Below are 16,773 nucleotides of genomic sequence, written 5' to 3'. Positions count from 1 at the left end.
TGCTACTACAGTCTGAAGGGATAAATGCAAGTGCCCTTTTTAACCAAACACAAAAAACAGCTGTGCTTCTTATCTCCGCACATGATGCCAAGAAAAGAAACCATTCCTATTAACATAAGAAATGGGAAGTTTCTACAGTCATCTTTTAATGACAAGAGTGTAGTTGACTCTCTGCCTGTTGAAAGATTCCCTCTAATCTGCTGAATGCCCATAAAAAGACACAACTCTAAGATGTAACCGTACTTACCATCACTATCTGACAGAATTGAAACAAATGCACTTTGAATATCCTTGAGATGAGACTGTAAGATGAGAAAAAAAGGAAATTATTTTGGATCCTTGGTTTGGTCTCCAGGCAAGTTTCTAATGGATAAACAGAGTTTACTGTATCAATGGAGTTTCCCATTTGAGCTACACTTAGGACAAGAACTGCCCTTCTTTCCAGACAGGCAAGCAGCAGCCTGACTGGCATTCACAGAAGATAACAGTTAGTCGTCCAGCTCACCATGTGCCATTACTAAAGCACATGTTTTATTCTTCTTGTTTAATATAAGGCAGCAGTGCATCATAAATCTGGCTTGCAGCCAGATGGGGCTTTCTTCATCCCCAAAATGATGAGTTTTGTGACCTGCCTTCAATGTGCACTGTTTAGATGAGTGCAGTATGACAATGTTTTATATATAAAAGCTTACATTTGCAAAGCAGCTTGTCCCAAAGCTCTTTATCAATACTTGGAGTACAAAATAGTTATTTGGTCTCATCACAATCCATAGTACCTCTATGCATATAGAGGACATTTTGGTTGGGAATGTTTTATTTAATCCTTGTATAGGACTTTTCACATTCTCTTCTTCCAAAGGGAAGATGTAGTGCTACTTCATCTTACAACTGCTATTTACACTGAGCTTACTCTTGGATGCAAGTCAGATGTTGACAAACACCCTTGTTCATCTGCCAGATAGTCTGCTTCTCTAGAAACAAAAGATGTCTCAAAAAGACCTCAGTAAGGACTGTACCAGCATGGGGAGAAAAGACGCAACAGAAGTGAAAGGGAAGGAAGGGACAGAAACAAGATGAGAAGGAAAAATAGGGACAAGGAGCCAGTGCTAGGAAAAGGCATATTTCTTACCTTAATTGCTTTGTGGGTGCTCAGCTTTTTCACCAGTGACAAAAGCCAGATGCAAGCTGCCTGCCTAACATGTGGGTTGGGACTGATGATGTGCTTGTTCAAAATAAGGTCTAGGACCCAGGGTACCACATCATTCACTTTTAAACCTATATGAAAAAAATAAAGTTGGAGGGAAGGAACTTTGAGAATCGTCCACATCCATTTAAATGAAGATAATGAAAAATCTAATGAACTCAAGAGTTAGTCACTGAGTAGGTGACACATTAATCTCTGCTTATTTAGGAAGTCGCTGGAGTCACTGGGAAAGTAATAATCGTAGAATAAATAGTAGAAATACAGAATCCTCCTAACCCTTCATGTATATCTTTCAGAGCCTGTGACCAAGAAGAGGTACCATTCACATTGCCTAAGACTTAGGGCAAAACTTAATTTTTTGTTAGGACTCTCAATTTCTGGAGCAGTTTCTACCACATGGTCAGCTTTGTGTACACTACACATCTAAGACAACTCTAACAAAATTAAAACACATGTTTACAGGTTCAAGACTCATATTTACAGCTGCCTGATTTGAAGCTAGCCTTTTATCACACTTGTACTTCAGTGGGTACAGAATCTTAGTCCTTAAATAGAATTTCTGCATTTACTGCACATACATTTTACTTAATTGTAGTTGTGAGTTGTAACTTGAAGTTATTGGGAAACACTTGCAATTTGATTTTATAACCCTATTTTTCTGTTCAGGCTTCAAAATAGTATTTTAAAAGATTTGTGTATTGAAAACACAAAACTAATTCAACATGGCAAACAAAAATGGAAAAAAACGCAAACAGAGTCAAGTGGCAATGAATTACGTAAGAAGCTATTTAAACAGCCCATGAATAAAGTCTTCTGCCCTCTGGACAGATGGGCATGAAGAGGTAAAACAACCTATATATAACCACAAACACAAAACCTCTGTTGAATGTTCTGTTATAAACCAAACACCATAGAAATTAAGCTAGGAGCCAAAGTGTTAGTCCAGACATTTCCCAAACCAGCCACCTACATTAGGAAGGCCTACCTGAAGGAGGGATATAGTCCTCCTCCGTAACTGTCCATGCATCCCGTGCAGCCACTGAGCTGGTTCCAACAGCAGCACTGGTAATAGCTTCACCAACAGTGAACTGCAGCTCTATCTGTTTGACCTAAAATATACATCAGAGCATCACTGACAGTACTAACTAAGCACATACCAAAACTTCTGGCACGTAATCCATAAGACCACAGCCTTTTTCCCAGTCCCAATATTCAGCACCAATTTACAAGATCACTTTTCTGGTGAGTTTCTGAGCCTACGTAGCACCTCAGACCTAATGAAGTTGATGGAAAATGAGGCAAAGCCAAACTGTCTGAATTGAATGATAAAAGCTAAAATTCCCACATTTCTTAAAGCATACCTTTGACAAAGTCTTACTAATTGTCTTTGCCTAGTCTTTACTAGTCTCTGCAGAAGCTCAATTTGGTGAAAAGAAAGAATTCAATCGAATGAAAACAAAACAAAGTTACAGTGATGCTGACAGTGATTAGTGGAAATTATTATGGCTTTACTATATTAGGGAGTATTGAAAGAGTCTCCTGTAATTCCATCCAGAACTTGATCTCTTAAAAGATGCAGAAACCTGTTTTTCACCTTAAAAGAATTCAGATAGTACTTGTTTTGCTTCACTGTCCTCCTTACACTATTCTCTGAGCCTTCAGGAATAGGATATGCTACTTTCTTGTCAGTACTTATGATGAATCTTATGTTGTAAGAACTGGTTTCTGTAACTACCAAGTACCTTCAAGATAGCTTTCATTATGCTCTAGAAGCACAAAAATGCTTAGGCTCTTGGAGAATTAAGCCTTTAGCTTCCTGCAATCTAAGATAAACAAGTTTTTTTCAAGTACACCTTTTATAAAGTTGTAATGTCCCTATGCAGTTACAGGAGAAAAACACAGCACTTAGAAACATCTTTTACTGTTTGGGTACACAGTATTCTCAGCATCCTTAGTATTCTAAGTATAGTATAGGAGAAGTGGTTAATGGCTTCAAACTGAGAGTAGGCTTAGATGAACTATTATGAAGAAATTCTTTACTGTGAAGGTGGTGATGCCCTGGAAGAGGTCACCCAAAGCTGCCCCAACCCTGGCAGTGTTCAAAGTTAGGATGGATTGGGCTTTAAGCAACTTAGTCTAGAGTGAAGTGTCCCTGCCCACAACAGAGGGGTTGGAACTAGATCATCTTTAAGCTCCCTTCCAACCCAAACAACTCTGTAACTCTATGATTCTTGATTGTTTGATCACATCAGAATTGGAAGACTCAGCAAAGCACACCTGTCTGATACTCAACCACTTGCTTACAATGCAAAATCCTCTGTCAGTATCAGCAGGGAAGAAAGGTAAAACACGCTGTAAATGAAGGACATTAAAAAAGCTCCTTTGATTTAATTTCATTATCTGGCAGATTGCAATATGTATAGAAGCTCTGAAGTACTGTGAAAGAATGCAGTGCACTTCAATGATGCATTTAGATGGACAAGAGACACATGTATTCCTATAAACTAATTCAAGTGAGTTGTATTAGCTGACATAGCTCAGAGGTATTTATATTACCTACCCTCAGGGTATTTTTGAAAGCCAAAGTACAGGTCTAAAGCCTCATTAATATATGCTCTGGAGATGTTATACATATAGTGCACAAAAAAAATCCATAAGCCCCCTGAAAGGGATTGAGTATTTGTCTCAGACTGAGGCAGAGACCTGGACTAGCAAGTTTTTAAACTGTGGCATAAAACCTTTTACCATCCTCTGCTCTCTATTTCAAAGCAGTTTTAAAAAACCCAGAGGCACCATTACAGAAAGTCAACTCCCTTTGTAAATCTGACTCTAGAGTACATAAAAAGCATCCAAGAGAAATTACTGTAGTATAAAGGATAATACACTGATAGTGTCTCACCTCCACAGAATCCATTAAACCCTGCAGCAGTAGTTTCTGGTGGGGAAAATCTTCATCTCCCACGGGGAAGTAACCTAATGTTTGTATTGCTCGTTCCTTCATCTTAAATACAAACAAAAAATAACACCATCATATAACCTTCCTGTAAGTCCAGAAGATGCACTTCAAATCCACTCTCACCCTTGCTGAAATTTCACTCAAGGTATCAGATGTACATGCAAGCAGCTTATTAGATCAATCAGTCCATCTCTTTTCCAAAGTACATCAGAAAAAATGCCTGTTACCTCTGAGGATTATGTACAGGTAAAAGAAGATACTCCCATTTTTCTCTAACTAAAATTAAGACCATTCATATTTTCATCTCTTAAGCCCCTAGCTATGACTACAGAAAGTAAAAGTGATCAGTGCTAAAAAACATTAGAAAGACCCTGACCCTACCCAATTCACTAAAGCCAACAAAAAGCTTAATTCCTTTAAAAGATGAGACTGAGTTTGGCAGGTGATACATATACTTAGTGAGCATTCAAGGAATGAACTTGAATCCTAAGAGCACTAAAAAAATCTTGCCTTATTTGTTTCCTTGCTGGAAGGGATTCGAGCCAGTAAATTCTCAACAAGCTGCAACTTGGTAAATCCTGTTCCTTCGTTGGGGATTGGCAAGGGCCCATTCCTGCCAATCTCCCCAAGAGCCATACAAGCACCCACCACAAGGAACGGAGAGGTACTATCCAGAAAAGAACCTACAGACAAAAGCAAAACAGGATGACTCAGTTTTTGTACTATTATAACTTAGCAGTGGGCAGGCATCTGTATTTTACCCATTCAAGAAGCAAAGCATTAATCTCCTCTATAGCTGGTAGGAAGCATTATGTTAGGAAAAAAAGGAAGTGAAAGGAAACATTGAGAGGAATCTAGACAATGACACCACTCCTGCTTGTGCTGTGCTGGTCTGCAAGTTATAAAGTCCACCTAGGTTTTGTTGAAATGTCCATACATCCAATCAGATTACATTCTTACAGGCTGTAAATTCTATCACAAAAATTGAACTCAAGACTACACTATCTATGGGCTGAGTATCTCAGAAAAATCCTCAGCCAGGGGTGGATTAAAAAAAACAACCGTTACATGCAGCAAAGTCTTAGGCAGGACGTTACCTATTGTCTCGGTTGTCGCCTTTATAAGTTGTTCTTGTTCCGGCATGACTGAAGTGTTCTGTTGTTCTATGTCATGTAGCTCCATTGTTCTGATTTTCCCTTTGGCCAAGTACCTTCCTACTGTAAATCCCAAAGCCAACAAGGATCCATGTTGGACCTCCGGGCTCTACAGACAACACCAACAGTGCAAAAAATCTCATTTTCAAAATAAGCAACACTTTGCACAAAGCACTGATTTAAACACATATATGGACAAGCCAGATCAGAAGGCACCCTGAAGAATGAAAAGCTCTAACATGTAATAAAAAACCAGAGAGTTTGATATTGTTAGCGCTCTCTGATGCTTTAAGATTTATTAACAAAACTTAAAATAGATCTAGGAGGACAGATTAGGAATTTATCACCAGCACTCACATTACTAAAGCTACCCTTTGGTAGCTAGACTTAAAAAACCCCAAACTACATTGTCACTACATAAAAACCAGCCAGACTAAGGGGACAAAATGCTTTGGTAAAAAGCAGTAGAGGGTTAATTGCTCTACATTTTCATGGCTATGAATGAGAACTTGGCCTATGGTGAAGGGATTGCCTTTAAAGTTTGGTAGGCCACAAATCCTGAAACCTAAATAATACAATTAAATGTCAAGAACACCAATTTCTCCAATGCTGATTTGGTGCTAGAACTACTTAATGACCATGTTTGTTCCTACAAGTGAATTCTACCAAAGGGATTTCCTGGAGAAACGAGGCTGTGAGACTCAAATGCTACCTAACTGAAAAAAAAAACCACCCCAATAAATGGAAGAGTGCAGGGGCTTAAGCTTGGATTATTTAATACCTCTTGTTTTTTAACACTACAAATGTTGTACCAGTGCAGTTGTGCTGCCAGAATGGAATCCTCAACCTAGTCTGGCCAGCAGGGACTATTCCTTGACGTGGTCTGACAGCAGCACAGCCAGCAGAAGATGGATCCTTCCCCCATCTCCACTTCAGTTATCCATTCACACTGCAGTCCTTACTGAGACACTAGGATCACCACCACCACCACCAAGCTGTACAAGTGGTTTTGTACAGTAGCAGCAAGTCAGAACTCTACCTGACTCAGACTCACAAAGACATGAGAACACTCTGCTCTTTTTTTCCTTTCACAGTTCACATGGGGGAGTGGGGCTGAAAGCAGCACTCTGAAAGTAGGCGGTTGGGACCCATCTGTACTGGCTTCACGACTGCAGGAGCTGTGCCCTACACAAAACTGAGCAATGACGTGGCTTTGGCCCACAGGTAGAGCTTTCACAGATTCAAAGTAAACCATGTTTGTTTACTACAACATAAAGCAATCAGCACTTCTTGTCAGCCTGTTACCTGCAATGTAAAATGGTGGCCCTTTAAGTCCTTTAGAGAGATGGAGCCATTTTGGGGAAACAGAAATGAGAAATGCTACTCCTTGCCCCCCTCCCCAGGATTCAAGACACACCAGCACAGAAACCAGACCAATTTGTTTTCAGGACTCCCTTTCTATGCTTACAGTGGCAAAATGGAGAAATAAGGATAAGGGAGGGGCGAAAGATGCTGCTGGAGAAGGGAAGGCAGGCAAACCCAGCATGTTAAGACACAGCTGTGGAGGGCTGCTGAGCAGTCCATGTGAGGCAAGAGGGAAGAAGACACAGACCTAACACAGCACAAGATCCTGAGGCAGTGAGGAGCCAGGAAGCAACTATGGCTCAGGAGTTGATGAGTTGAACATTTAACAAGTTAAGTTCTTGGTTCTGTGGGTGCTCAGGAATAAGGAACTGGTAAACAGTTTGAGGTAGGTAGTGTGATCCATTACCACTCAATGGGATGTGGCTATTTAGCTGGCTAAAACTGGTTAAATAAATGACAGTGCTTTGCTTAGGTCATGCCTCCATGAAATCCTCCTACTGACCTTTACAGCTTCAGGGATTAATTTATTTAAAATCTGTTGCACTAACCTACAACACAACAAAAATGAATCCTTTCTCACCCTCCAACTGGAAGTCAGCTAGTTAATTTTACACCCAGATTAAGGTTAATACCTCCTGGACACATGGTGAGATTCAAATATCCTATCAGTTACATGACATGAGAAAGAAAAGAAGACAAAGGAAGGTAGTTACATGGTTGTCTTTTGTCATCTTGATCAGCTGCTCCAAGGATGCCTTAAGCTCATCTCCAGACATGGTAGATAGCACTACAGAATAAAACAGGGCTGCAAGCTCACGCATCTCCTCTTTGTTAGTGTTCATCAGGTTCTATAAGAGTTTAAAGAAAAAACAAACCATGAAATATGGAAGCAGCTTCTTACCCAGTCTGCCCATAAAGAGCTTCAACATACAAAGACAATTGTCATGGAGATAGGTATATAGTTCTTAATGCAGAAAGCACTCTTTCTTTTGAAACCAACCAGTATTATTACTTAATAAGAAAGAGAGCCATCAATTCAACAAAGCATTCATTACACACTGAGCATTTTGGAGAAAGACCACTAGCCACAAGAGGGCCACCCCATCAGTCCTGTGTCAAAATATGCAGATCAAATTCTTGGCTAAATTCTGTCCTCAGCTAAGAGCTTCCAGGCTTTGCATTCATACTGGGCTAAAAAAAACCACGGCCTAAACCACTACTTTCCCTGAGCTGCTAGAGGCTTCCACACCCTTCTTATTAATCAAAGGCAAAAAAACACTCAAGAGGGTTAACCATTCAAATCCAACCATGACAAAAAAAAGTGTTCAGGAAATCACAGTTCTCAAAGCAAAAATACCCAATTTCTATTTGAGATCTTGTATTGTCTAAGTAAGTTAATAAAATTTTAATTTTGGAAGCTTGGTGTAATTCATTATGACATGATCTTACCTCTACCAGCAATTTAATGTATAATGCAACACACTCCCATGAAAAACTCATACCCAAATCTTTGAGTGCCTTGGGCCACCACAAAGAGACCAAAATGAGCCACGCAAACAAACAAGAGTCATGAAATCTAATGTTAACTTCAACCTAGCATCACATATCTGACTTCTAACAAACGCCTCAACCTGTTTGTTTCACTTGGCAAGGCAAAAACACATATGATTTACAACACTATTTCTGAAATTCGGTACTATCAAGAACTACCCCTAGAAGCCTAATTCTGGAAATGGACACTAGGCAAAGGACAAAGAAGAACATTCTACAAATGGAGGAAGACTGAAAAGGGAAATGTTTTCAAGTATTTTAAGTATTCTCCTGTGCAGTTCATACCTGCACGCAGACGAGAAGTGATAACCTGTATAAAGCAAAATGCAGCACAGAATCAGCAGGAGAAACTATTAGTACATGTTCTAACATTTTTTAACCTTGACTAAGTATTTTTTTCTGTCAGACTGCCCCAGTGAAAGCAATGGCAACCTGTAAGACATTCAAAAATCCTAGATTTTTTTGAGGCAAATCATGAAAAAGCACAGTTGCCTGAGAAAAGAATCTATGGAAAGCAGAATTCTCTTTGGTTTACTCCCAAGCAGACTCCAGTGTATGGTATTTTTTTTGTCTGGGGCTAATAAATAGGAAAAAAAATATCCCCACAGAAAGGTCTCTGAAACAACTAGGGATGTAAGTAATCTCATCTTCTAAGATGTCATTCACATCTTCCCCCTGAAACATTCACACTGTCAAAAATGTACAGAAATTTGTCTTTAGTTTTCTTCTGCAGAGAAAAAAATCGATGACCATACCAACAGATAGATGACAGACTACCTAGAACATGAAAGTAAATGAACAAAGACAGCCTTGTCAAGGCTATATCACCAGTGAAAACCAAGGGCATCTTAACACTCCAACATGGCCAACCACTCACAATTCGGTTTCCAAGACACTCCATCACCTATCACAGAAGAACTCTTCCAATTCCACGACCATGCTCTAATGGTCGCCCTTGCCATCTGCAGCCTAGTTATTTATCTCCTGACGCTCATACTTGCTGAAAAGCTACCATCAAGCACAGCCGATGCACAAGAAATCGAGCTTGTCCGAACAATCCTGACAGCCATAGTACTACTCACACTCGCCCTTTCATCCCTACGAATCCTACACATAATAGACAAAATCTATGAACCTAACCTGGCCCTAAAAGCCAATGGCCACCGATGATATTGAACCTATGAATAAACTGACTTCAAAGATCTCATATTCTAATCCTACAAACATATAACATACTCTCTTTCACCATGGAAAATGTACCAGATTTTGCTACCACCAAACCCTATCCACCCCCCAAAAACACACCAAAAAAGAAGGTTTTACAGTACCTTAATCCAATCCATTTTGTCTACAAATCTGGTGGCTAGTTTTTCTGGATACACTGAAACAACTTCTAGAAGACAATACATGACTGGCAAACCTAAATAATAATTAAAGAACCAGATAATTTAGTAACTCCAGTATTTATGACAATGCACTGCTATTCAGTGCTAAAAAGAGGTAAAAAAGCATCAGGCATTTCAGGCATTTATTTGCAATTCACTAGGAATAACAAACAGTACAAAATAGCGGGTATAATATTTCTCAGATATATTATGGAAACTAATAAAAGCAGCTACTCTAGTAGCAATTTGTTCAAAATGCATTCAAATCTTTTAGACTACACTTGTGGCAGATAGGCTATTATAAGGCTAAGGAAGTCATAGCATTCATTGGTGAGGAAGCTGTTATATACAATGGCTTCACAATTTTACATTATTGTGTCAACTGATGCCGCAATTTCAAAGCCATGATTTCTCCCACTTACAAAATAGCAAAGAAGAGAACAAGTTTAAGCTAAATAGTATAGAGTCTGTGTTTCAACTCTGACTGCTGAAGCCAAGCTCAAAGCACAAGACAACTCATTTCTAGTAAGAGAAGACATTTATTTCTTCAGGATACTACTGCACACAGCTTCTTACCTCCAACACCAGCTAAGAGCTGCTGAAGAAGGCCAATATATATATGTACAGGGTTGGTTTCTGCATTTTTTGAAGAGGAGGAGGAGGAAGAGAAAGATATGTGGTTGCCAGACATGAGGTTTCTTATGTAACGTCCAATGGCTGGAGCATGATCTTGCATATCTGCCAAATTCTGTGAGGTTGGCACCACACCAGCACTGTGAGCAAGACACATCCGCAGATAGAGAACTATCTAAGTAGAGAACATAGAAACACAGAATCCTGAATGCATAAGCACTTAAAAAAACATGCAGGAGACAACAGAGCACAGAATACGCTGTATTCAATGTAACCAAAATGGAATAGTTTTTTATCAGATATATACAGAAGAGTTAGTATAGAGACAAGAACAAATATGAAGTCTAACAAACCTTAGGACCACTTTCTGCAATAAACCTGACAACCCAACATCACTCTCTAAAGATTAAGTCATATGCAGACTTTTGGTCTATCATCAGCTGATGCAACTCCTTGCAGGGAATTCAGCCTGTACCCTATACCAGTTTGGCATGTGTACAAATGCAACCCAACACCTTGCTAATACAGATGTCACTTCTCACCCCAGTTTGTGTCTACAGATCACTGAAGCCTGGGATTCTGTTAGAAAAAGAGCCCCAAGGAGCATAAAGGGACCTCTGCACAGGACTGCCTGTCTGATATCTAATGCTAGTCCATTAGAGATGCAGCAGAAAGCAGTGGAGCAACCCTCTTGTGACCATTCCTCCCAAGCCCCCCATGAAAATCTTGTTCAGACTGCCATTTAAGGACAAAGGATAGAGAGTTAATCCCAACATCTGCATTGATGGATTTTAGAATGTAGGGTGACTTACGGTACCTGTTAGCTTCTTACACTGTCCTCCAGATAAATAGTGGTACACATATCTGAGGAAGTAAAACCAGACATTTACCTCTCCAAATGTGGCAGGATTAAAAGGCAATGCTGAAGTTCCAGTCATATATTTAGCCGGAGTTTTCATTCGGTGAGTGGCCTAAACAACAGAATATATTAAGAGTGGAACATTCAGACCCATAATACCAGAGATGTTGGAAAACTCAGTGAAATTTTGTTGATGTGGCTCTGCTAATCCTCCACTTAGCAACTGAAAACATGTAACAGCTCTGTAATAAAAAGCGCACCATCTACTTGGTATTAGTCAGGTCGATCTACTTCACATCAATTCAGAAAGTGGAAACTCTGAATGCGTGAGAGGGAATAGCAGGGGAGACTGAAGGAGTACAACATTCTTTCCTCTTTTCAGGAAACAAAGAAGTACTTTAGAATTTAAAAGTGAAGTACCTCATAAACCTCCTCATAAACTCTGAACCTACCCTTCGACAGGCAACCAGAGAGCTTTAAAATGCCATCTCTGCCTGGAGAGGCTGCAGAGCAGCCAGGCTTCCCCAGTACTGGGAGGTGGGTGCCCTATGTGGTGCCAGCCAAGTCTGGGGAGCCTCTCAGACCGAGAGACCCAGAGGGAGTCTCTCTACCTGTTGTGGAAGGCTGCAGCAGCAAGTGAACAACTTCTTTCCACGTAAATGTTAGCTTTGACAAGCAGGAATATACCAGCAGAAAAACATCCAAACAGGAGGCTTTAAGTGACACCCACTGCAAATGTTGCAGAAAAGCAATACATATATATTAAACAGGCAACATGCACATCAGTGGTAGGGCTTGATTCAGTCAGGCAGCCTTGTACTTGTGTAAATACACAAGGCAATTGTGGAAGACAAAAGACCCTCACTCCCCTTAAAACACCCTGACCTCTAGCAATACTAATTTCAATAATATACAGAATTACTAAAGAAAACCTGATATAGTGAACAGACAGTGACTCTCAAGGAATTGTTTCCCACCCATACCCAGCAGATTGGGTCCTACTCTTTCACATATATTTTTCTTTCAGAAGGAGAAAAGGATCATGCTAAATCATGCAGTCATTTTTCTTCTCAGCCAACAGTGCCAACCAATGCATACAGATTCCTCAAACACCTACAAAAGTCACAGATTATTGATGGTATGTGAAAAATCACACTTTGAGAAAATGAAACAAATAATTATACCTCTAGGATTTTATAATACACCTTCAGGACACATAAAGAAGGCCTGAAAAGTGCTCAAAAATTTTTTTAATTCCCCCATGATTAAGAGACTCTTAGTGATTAAATTACACTAATCCGTAATTATTTAGTGACATTACAAATGTTAAAGAAAATTTAAAAACCAACTTCAGGGGGACAGAATTTAAGAGTGTTATCTAAAACTCAATTTTTATATCTACTTAAATAGTCAGGATTCTGGACAAAAAGCAAGTTTTCTCATAGAACTTCAAAGGCTTCAGAGTATTAGTAGAGTACAACACCATCAGAGCACACATTTCACAAGAAATCTCTCAGGTCTAAGTGCTCTGCTATCACAGATCTCATGCAAAATCACATGTGCTTTCAACATTATATACTTCTGACATTTTTTTAAAAATAGGCTATCACAGCAAAAAATAGTGTCAGTGACTCTCCAATCTCTTCATCTCCTTTTCTGCTTATACGCCTGGGATAGCTACTATACACGGAAGTGTGTAACAGAGACAATATTTTAGCACTTCTCCAGATGTGCTCTCACGGCAAACAGCTGTGAGTAAACTAAGTGGCACAATTTTTGGTGCATCATTCTATTAAACTTGTGAAAGATTATCTACATGGCCATCATTCCATAAATTGCAATGAAGATGAAAAATTAAGCCTTTAAGTCAAAAAATCAGGCTTCTTCACTTGTCTTCCTATTTCCTTTCCTAGCTTAGGATTTTTATTTTTATTTTTTGTTTATTTACATTATTGTTCATTGGGCCAAATAAAAAGTAGTCTTCTAGCACCTTCAGGAACTGTGTTTGTGAGACATGCCAGATTATAAGCCTTGAAAACTGGCTTCCTCATTCTACATATTATCTGCACAAACTGCAAGAAAGCAAAACATTCTCTTTGCTAAAACATCTTCCTCACTAATTAACACATGGATCTCTTGCAATTGCTGCCACCAGAAAGTGATGACGAGTAGTAATCTTGGCAATGAAATACTATGTGTGGTTCTTAGTTTGATTTTCTCTAACTTTATTCCTTGTGGTAGTTGTAGGAAACAGACACAAAGAAGGCAAGACCACACATATCCCATGCCTGAGCATCACGCATCTATTTGTCATTTCCTGTGACAGAAGCACTGTACCTTGTCTTGAATGTAATGGACCATTTCAGGGAAGGAAGGCATCTGCTTTCCAGAACTCTCCTTTTCATTTTTTCCAGAAAATGTTCTCAGTACCCGCTGGGCTTCTCCATGTACCTCCTCCCGCCTTTCAGAGGAAAGGACGAGAAACAGACATTATTTGCACAGAACAAACAGCCTTCAATGAGTAATAAGATATGCTGGGAAGCTGGGGGAGGGAGACCAGTGGGGATGTTTTTTTAAAGAAAGGGAGAAAAAAATCTTCCATGATAACTTTTAGTATTTGTTTATTTTACAGACGGGAAAGAAAAATGAGTGCTTTTTGCAAAATTATCTGGACAAGCTTACTTCTTTTCCTCTTACATCCTTTTAGTGTTCACCATCCGTTCCTGGTTCCCACATCCTTGTTTTCCTATCTGCTACTTCTCCCTATCACTTCCTATAGTCAAGCTTCAGCTGCCACATACCAGGTTTATCATTATCCACTGCACAATAGATACTACTCCTGAAACAGTGCTGACACTGCAATGACAGAGCTGGTTGTTGCAACTGATCTGTTTAGCTTTTCTTAGTTACACAATAGCTACTCTTATCAAAAATTTAGTAATTAAAGTAAGTTGAAAAAAAACCCCACCACTTACACTGCAGTAACAGAAAACTGCAAATGAAATGATTACTGTAATTTAACAAGTCACCTACTCCTCAGCAGAGTAGCAGCTCTCAAAATTGCATGCTCAACTCCCTGCAAATACAAGCTAAAAATAGACTGATAGAATTTTCCAGGAGAAAGTAATTTCTAGACACTGTAAAAGTGATTTCAGTTAATGCATTTTTATTTTTGCAATTGTAACTGATCATTAATATGAAGTGCTGTAGTAACTGCAGTTCATCTGAAACAAGAAAAACAATGTAAAGACTGTCACTGAGTACAGTAACAGTTCTCCACAGGAACGCTGAGAATGTGAAGTTTGATTTCCAAGTTACCGTATTTCATTTTCTTTTAGTTATTTATGTGTGAACATACACATACACAGATACATGTATTCGTATTTAATCCAAATATATACTGAATGTATATACATGTATGTGAATATGCATACACATATACACACATACATACATACATATATAAATGTGTATGCGTGTGTGTGTGTGAGAAAATAATTTATAAAGCAAAACAACTTACGGGTCTCCTGCAGCTAAGAGGAGTAAGTATCTTGAAGGGATATGATCTGGAGGGAACACTGTGCTAGCAAATTTTACAGCCACTTGACGTACTTGAACTTCAGGCTTAAAGGGAAAAGACACAAACATATGGTTGATTTTTAAAGTTTTAAATGAAAGCAGTAATGAGTTACATTCATCACTTGTACATTATCAGTCATTTGTTTTGACCTCTGGTAACGACATGATTCAAAAAGTTTAGACATTCTGAGACACTACTCATGTTTACAATTCATATGGCAGGAGACAGGGCAAAGAAAAGCAAACTTCTCATACAGACACAAGTTTGATTAAGCACATGCACACTCTGGGGAATCATACTAACTTTTGAAAAACTGAACCACTCTATCCAAGCAGTTTTGAAATTAAACTGACATATATCATCTCTTCATGGAAATCAGATCTATGCTTAGATGCAGCATAGCCAGAGGTGAGAAATAAACTTCAGCTTAGGGTGGTTATTCTGTCTGTAAGGTATGCATAGTCTCAAAAAGGTACTGCCTGGAGGTTTAGATCCCTTAAGCAAAGGAATTATCAGGAGGAAAATTATCTCTTACACTAGTACCCATGCAAACACAGAGCATACAACACTCACTCCTTCTGAAAATCCAGACTTCTGGTGTACTCTAAACACAAACAAGGTACTCAAGAGTATTAGTAAGTCAAGTCTGTTCAGTCTAGACTAGTGTCACAAGACTGAGCTCCGTGAGAGGTTCACAGGTGCCCTATGTAAGGTATCACACAGCCTGCTGAAACCCCACTTAGCAGTGAATGATCCTCTCTACCAAACTCTCAATGTCCCAAAGCATTTCAGGAGCATTTGCTTCTAAAAGTTTTCTAAGGAGAAGACTTTGAGAAACATACAGTGCAATTGCAATGGCTTTGGTTTTCTGCTAAACAGAACACAAATAGAGAACTGCAGTGTCACCTTCCTTATGGTCACCAAGCCACGTTAAAAATATTTCATCTGAGCATACCCTGCCTTCTCCCAGATAGGCCAATCTATTCAGTATCAAAAGGAAGATATGCTTGAGAAGTATCTACCAGGAAGTGTAAGGAAACAGGAAGACAATTAATTGCCCTTTTTTTAAGGTATGTGATTTCAACTCCACTGAAAATACCTTTATTAAATAAGAAGCTACAAGAGCTTCCATCAGGGTACGCTGGGCTCCTTCCAAGTTACTATATGCACCAACCATCATAGACAATGCCTCTTGAATGGCAAGCCTAGTATCAGCATCTTCCTGCAGTAAAAAAACAAGAGTTTTCACTTTACAGTGTGTAGTGTCAAGAATTGAGTAAAATCAGACGAAAATAATTATTTCCCGAAGTCCCATCAGCACCCACCTTGCATAAGGCTTCAAAAAACTGCTGTACCAGTGCTATATCCTTGGTAAAGAGCTGAGGCATTCGGCTGAAACAAGATATTTTAATCTATGAAGCTTTTGTTTCTTTATAAGTTGAAAGGCATCACATTTCACTAGTCTTCCCCTCATTCCAAATTTTAAGTGTCAAACAATTATAGCCAGTCCAGAAAAACTGCTCTATCTTAGCCATATCCACCATAAAGCAGCACATTCTCCCTCCCTTAACATAGTTTGAAAAGTGAGACATTTTATGGACAACCACATAGATCACCAGCACATGACCGAACATATCTAGCTTCACTTGCCTAGCTTCACACACTATGGTCTTTGCTGTACATTCCTACATTCCAGAAATTTGTATTTTTGCCAATCCAGAATGCGGAACCATTTATTAAATTCTGTGCATAATTTCTGAGCTGCCGTGCTATCAGCTAAAAACATATTTCCTTTTACATCTCTGGAGTTGTCACAAGAAGGACACTTTTCTCTGCACTGTGCACTCAACTGCAAAATTGGCAGGTAGCATAAAACTTGCTGCTGATAAATTAACTGATTACTTTGGAAAAGTTATTCAATGTCCTGTTGTTTAAATGATGATTCAGTTACCTGGAGAGCTTTCCAACTGCTGAATATGCCATTGATAGCAGTTTTGAATCCTTGAATAATAAAACAATAAAGAGAATTTAGCAAAACCAGAAATACGTACAGGTACATCTTTTATAAATAAATGTCGCTCTATTG

General features: G+C 39.0%; 1 protein-coding gene across 7 annotated transcripts in view; it reads right to left on the bottom strand.

Moving 5' to 3' along the window:
* Positions 1–16,773, bottom strand: part of ECPAS (Ecm29 proteasome adaptor and scaffold) — a 64,300-nt gene that overhangs the window by 22,442 nt on the left and 25,085 nt on the right. For all 7 annotated transcript variants that reach the window (XM_086868340.1, XM_086868333.1, XM_086868339.1 and 4 more), the window contains 15 exons: positions 16,639–16,688; positions 16,013–16,079; positions 15,787–15,909; positions 14,628–14,731; positions 13,445–13,568; positions 11,139–11,219; positions 10,192–10,423; positions 9,559–9,650; positions 7,393–7,527; positions 5,258–5,423; positions 4,671–4,843; positions 4,104–4,205; positions 2,190–2,313; positions 1,130–1,275; positions 248–302 (listed from right to left, as the gene is read on the bottom strand). In XM_086868340.1, coding sequence (XP_086724466.1) covers positions 248–302; positions 1,130–1,275; positions 2,190–2,313; positions 4,104–4,205; positions 4,671–4,843; positions 5,258–5,423; positions 7,393–7,527; positions 9,559–9,650; positions 10,192–10,423; positions 11,139–11,219; positions 13,445–13,568; positions 14,628–14,731; positions 15,787–15,909; positions 16,013–16,079; positions 16,639–16,688 — 1,774 coding nt within the window. The remainder of the gene's footprint in view (positions 1–247; positions 303–1,129; positions 1,276–2,189; positions 2,314–4,103; positions 4,206–4,670; positions 4,844–5,257; positions 5,424–7,392; positions 7,528–9,558; positions 9,651–10,191; positions 10,424–11,138; positions 11,220–13,444; positions 13,569–14,627; positions 14,732–15,786; positions 15,910–16,012; positions 16,080–16,638; positions 16,689–16,773) is intronic.

Source organism: Cyanistes caeruleus, chromosome Z, assembly GCF_971803275.1.
Source record: "Cyanistes caeruleus chromosome Z, bCyaCae1.hap1.1, whole genome shotgun sequence".
In the NCBI taxonomy this organism is placed as follows: Eukaryota; Metazoa; Chordata; class Aves; order Passeriformes; family Paridae; genus Cyanistes; species Cyanistes caeruleus.
This window is presented reverse-complemented; position numbering and strand designations above follow the sequence as displayed.